The sequence below is a fragment of the Terrapene carolina genome, unplaced genomic scaffold (assembly GCF_002925995.2).
Source record: "Terrapene carolina triunguis isolate 2854851 unplaced genomic scaffold, T_m_triunguis-2.0 Scaffold508, whole genome shotgun sequence".
Taxonomy (NCBI): domain Eukaryota; kingdom Metazoa; phylum Chordata; order Testudines; family Emydidae; genus Terrapene; species Terrapene triunguis.
Window position 1 is genome coordinate 2,309,054 of NW_020664859.1, and position 5,278 is coordinate 2,314,331.

General features: G+C 44.2%; 1 protein-coding gene across 1 annotated transcript in view; it reads left to right on the top strand.

Moving 5' to 3' along the window:
- The first annotated feature begins 230 nt into the window (after window positions 1-230).
- Window positions 231-5,278, top strand: part of FKBP15 (FKBP prolyl isomerase 15) — a 41,076-nt gene continuing 36,028 nt past the window's right edge. Inside the window, exons 1-2 of the mRNA XM_026658722.2 lie at window positions 231-368; window positions 1,023-1,071. Of these exons, the coding sequence (XP_026514507.2) occupies window positions 352-368; window positions 1,023-1,071 (66 nt within the window). The 5' untranslated portion in view covers window positions 231-351. The remainder of the gene's footprint in view (window positions 369-1,022; window positions 1,072-5,278) is intronic.

Sequence of the window (5,278 nt, forward strand, 5' to 3'; positions counted from 1 at the left end):
TTTAAGATGTCCAGGAAAAAATTAATAACTTGATGAAGGCTAGATTTAGAGTGAGATGGAGAGGGAAACTTCAAACCTATAGTTCTTAAATAGATGTAAATTTTTACTCTGTAGCAAATGTGTGATGAACAAAACATTGGCCAGAATGAAGCAGAATACTAGAGAGTTGTTTCAGGACCCAGAAAAACAGGTCTGTGTGTAATACCTTCATCATGGTTTTCTTAGGTGAAGCTGGTAAAGGAGTCTGGCTCTGATGGGCAGAGTATTGGTTCTAGGGATTCTTCTGCATCTTCCCCAGTACCCAATTCGGACAGCTTCTCCACGGACCCTATCGGATTGCCTCCTTTGACAATGCCTCCGAAGCCTGGGTAAGAAAATAAGGAAGCAGAATGAGTTCAGAGCTCCTAGAACTTAGTATTTGTGAAAATATCTGTAAGACCCAAACTGATGGCAACCCCTCTCTTGGTATTGACATCTCCTCATCAACTATTGGGAGTGGACCACATCCACCCTGACTGAATTGGCCTTGACAACACTGATTCTCTACTTGTAAGGTAACTCCCTTCTCTTCACGTGCCAGTATATTTATGCCTGTATCTGTAATTTTCACTCCATTCATCTGAAGAAGTGGGGTTTTTTACCCATGAAAACTTATGCCCAAATAAATCTGTTAGTCTTTAAGGTGCCACCGAACTCCTCATTATTTTTGTGGCTACAGACTAACACGGCTACCCCTCTGATACTTATCAATGACTTGTGTATTTTGCAATTCCACAGTCATGGAATTTGCTACACAATAATGGTACAGAATCTAAGCTTTCATATATGGTTACAAATAGCTTTCCAGACATGAAGTGCTGAAATATCTTATGATGGAAAAGTGAAGTTTTGCTTGTGGGGACTACAGTTGACGGGTATGTTCAACAATTTAGAGATGTAGCATACTGTTCATCAGTTCTTCAGAGATTTTTTTTTTTTTTTTCTAACTTTAATCCCACCATATACTTGTTTCCTCTCTGCAGAGAGCCAGCTGTTCGGGCCAAGTCTAACTCTATAAGTGAACAACTAGCAGTAAGTGTTGCTTTAGTTAATGTGAAACATATACAGGAATGTCCAAATATTTAAGTCATGCCCAAATTATTAAAATAATGCTAAGGGCCTATCTGAAATGCATGTAAGCAAAGCATTATCTCTTTAACACTTATATTGTGTTATTACCCAGAAGCCTCACTTGGGATCAAAGCCTAGTTTTGCTTTGTGCTGTACAAACATGGGAAGACTTAGTCCTTGTCCATTCAGAATTAAGATTGAAACTTTGTCCTTAAATGAACAGCAAGAGTTTTGTTTTATTTTATTTATTTATTTATTTATACTGAAAACTAAGCTCCCTGGATCACCAGTGGAATGTTTTAGGGTTTATGCAGCCTGAAATGATAGATGGATAACTTTTGTCTGTCTGTAATATACAAGCACCCTGGGGTTCATGATTTCCTTAGAATAGCCAATAACCTCTGTTCTTGAGGGAATTCTGCACCAAAAAATTAAAAGTTATGCGCACAATATTTTAAAATTCTGCGAATTTTATTTGTCAATAAATGAATGTGGCTCCAGCATGGCAGTGGGGAGCACAGGCCACTGACTGCATTGAGGTGGTAGATCACCCTGAAACCTCCACCTCACCTGCTATAGAGGCTCAGCCCAGCAGGATCCAAGTGTGGAGGGGCTTAGTGTGGGGGGGATCCAGGTGTGGGGGTGAGAGGTTTTGGTGTGGGGCAATCTTGGTACAGGTGGCTTACTGGTGAAAGTGATTGGGGGTGGGGGGGTCTGGCTGGGTGGAACTTGGTGGGAGGGTCTGGATGCTGGGGGAGTGGTGCTTGATGGGGTGGGGGTGCAGGTGGTTGGGATCGGTGGAGTGGGGGTCGGAGTTCAGCTGCAGAGTCAGCGGAGCCAAGGTCTCCTTCAGCTGGGCAGCTCTGCGCTTGCAGAATGAGGGGGGGCAGTGGCATGTAACCTTGTGTGCCCCCCCCCATGCCTTGACTCTGTTTGGAGAAGGGCAGTTCCCCCCCCAAAACTGTGCCCATGGTCACGCCCTCCCCCCCAGCTTCCCTTTGATTCCCTGCTGTTTTGGGAAACATGGGAAATCTGCAGGGGGGAGTAGGGGGATTTTCTGCAGGCACGCAGTCCTGCAGAATCCCCCCAGGAGTAAACCTCATGGGAGCCTGAAACAACTCTGTCCCCTGGGTTCAGGGGCTTTGTCATCACTGACGTTTTCAAAGAGAAACACCAGTCTTAACTCCTCCTTCGCTTCTCTGTGTCCCCTCATTTGGTAAATTGTTTTAAAATGTTGCATCTCTCATCCTGTTAATGGTTAGGGGCATCTTCAGTAGCTCCATTCTTTAGAAAAGCTTTTCATTTCACCTTGTCTAGTAGCCTGAAGGTTATCACTTGAGGGTCTGGTTCTCTTCCACTTCCCTGGATGAGGCCATGTCTATTGGAGTTAAGGCAACAGTTTCAGCCTTGAATCTGACTTGCTTGATCCTCTACAGGCATTTTAGGAGAGCTTGAGGATTTCCCTGTCATTTTTAGTTGTGATGTGGGGAACTCAAGGACATATGGGTCTATATGCTTTTTTAAAAACATTATTTGTACAAGGGTCCTTAAAGGGTAATTTTGTACAGTATTTAAGGGCTTAGTTTCTTTGGCTCTGTGGGTGCTAATAGAACTATAACGGTCTTCTCATATGTAGTGATCACATACCATGGTGATAGTCAACTTAATACTCCTTGCTATCCATTTTATTTTTAGGCCCTCAGAAGTAAAGTTTGTTAGCTGCAATAGTGTGCGGTGGTCTCCTATGTGCTACAGAATAGAATGGGCTACTCTCAAGAAATCTGGGCTCCTTTGTATCCCTTATGCAGATGGAGCACAGCCATAGAATGAAGGAGCTGGTTAACTTTGAAAATCAGTTCTAGGAGTTCAGGCATGAAACTCTCCATCTTTTGCAGTGTTGTTGTAGCCATGTTTGTCCCAAGCTATGAGAGAGACAACGTGGGATATTATCTCATCTCTTACTGGACCAATTTCTGTTAATGAAAGAGACAAGCCTTTGAGTTTCACAGAGCTCCTCCTCAGGTCTGGAGAAGGAAACCACAGTGTCCAAGCTAAATACAAGGTGAGACAGATTAAGCATAAGGGATTCACACCTGTTGTAGAAGACAACTTAAAATTAATACCTCTGCTGTTGTAGGACAATTGAGAATTTGTAGGCAGCAGAGTGTTACAAGTTGTTGTAATGGGCCATAAAACCAGTCTCTCTGTCAAGTCCATGTTCTTGAGTGTCCAGCAGAATTATGAATTTAAGGTCCCAAGCTCGTGTGGTGAAGGTGTCGTGCAGGTTTCCTTTAAGGACGAGGACTGAAGTCAGATATGGAGTGATTGCTTTGTGAAAAGCGTTTGCCAGTTGGTGATAGGGTGTTTTGTGTCTTATCATTTTTCTGCATGAGTTCTTCTGAGAGCGTGATGACTGTCTAGTTTCACCTACATAGCTGCTGTTGGGGCATTTGATGCACTGGATGAGATACACACATCTATCACAACATGTGGTGTAAACCCTATGAATCTAGAAAGATGTGTTGTGTGGGATATTGATTATTGTAGTGGAGATATGGCTGCAGGTTTTGCATCTATTATTTTCGCAGGGTCTGGTGCAGGTTTGAGTTGGTGTGTCCTGGTCTGTGGACAGCTTTCTTCTGATGATTTTGGAGAGGTTGTGTGGGGTTGTCTGAAGGCCAGAAGAGGGCATTCTGAAAGAAATATTTCCTGGATGTGGTCCCCATCAGGTATGGGTTGTAATTGTTTGATACCCCATATAGGGTCTAGTGTGGGGTGGTAGCTGACAAGTAGGGATGTGCATTGGTGGGTTTTTTTCTGTATTGAAGCAGGTTCTCTTGTTGTTTGTGGGTGGACTGTTCCATGTTGCAATCTACTTCTCTGGTGAAGTGTCCTTGTTTGATGAAGGCGGTTTTAAGTGTGTTAAGATGTATATCTCAGACTTCCTCCTAAGAGCATATTCTGTGATATCGGAGTGTCTGTAGATAACAGATTTCTTGGTGGGTCTTGGGTGGTTACTGGATTTGTGAAGGTAGGTGTGGTGATCCTTGGATTTCCTGTGTATAGTTGTCTGTAGGGTTCCATTGCTGAAGCTTATCATGGTGTCTAGGAAGCTGATGTTGGTGTGGAAGAGCGAGTTTGATAGATGGGGGATGTGGTCACGGTGGTTGAAGCTGTAATGGAAACTATGAAGGAGTTTAAGTTGTCTGTTAACTTTAGAGGATGAAAATATCATTGATGTATCTCAGGTATAGTACTGATTTTGTGGTGCGTCTTTCTGGAAGCTTTTCCTCAGTACCCCATAAAGAGATTGGCATGGTGGGGAGCCATCCTAGTACCCATGGTAGTTCCCATGGTATAGACAAAGTGTTTTGTTAAATGTAAAGTTATTATCAGTGAAGATAAAACGGATGAGTTTGGCTATGTTTGGGTTGGATTTCTGTGTATGGTGCATTGTCTTGTAGATGCAGTAACTCCTCACTTAATGTCCCAGTTAATGTTGTTACATCGCTGATCAATTAGAGAACATGTTTGTTTAAAGTTGCACAATGCTCCTTTATAACGTTGTTTGGCAGCTGCCTGCTTTGTCCACTGCTTGCAGAAAGAGCAGCCCTTTGGAGCTAGCTGGTGGGAGGCCTGGAACCAGGGTGGACCAGCAGACCCTCATCAGCTCCCCTAAGTTCTCTGCGTGGCAGCCACCCAGCAGGCTATCAATTGCTGGTCAGTTCAGGTATCCCTTCCCCCACTGTCGTGTGCTGCTCCTGCCCTCTGCTTTGGAGCTGCTCCCGGGAGCCTCCTACTTGCTGTGCAGTGGGGGGGGGGGGGAAGAGGGGTGCTGATGTCAGAGTCCCCCTTCCCCCCTGTTCCTGTACCCCATCTCCACAGAGCAGGGACGGGACAGGACAGGGCTCAGGATGGAGGGAGCTTGCTGGCAGCAGCTGCTGTCTCAGCTTGCTGATCTACAGTAACTCCTCGCTTAAGGTTGTAGTTATGTTCCTGAAAAAATGCAACTTTAAGGCAAACAATGTTCAGCAAATCCCATTTCCCCATAAGAATGAATGTAAATAGGGGGGGTTAGGTTCCAGAGGGGAAAAAAATTTCACCAAACAAAGACTAATATATACACACACACACACACACACACACACACACACACACACACACACAC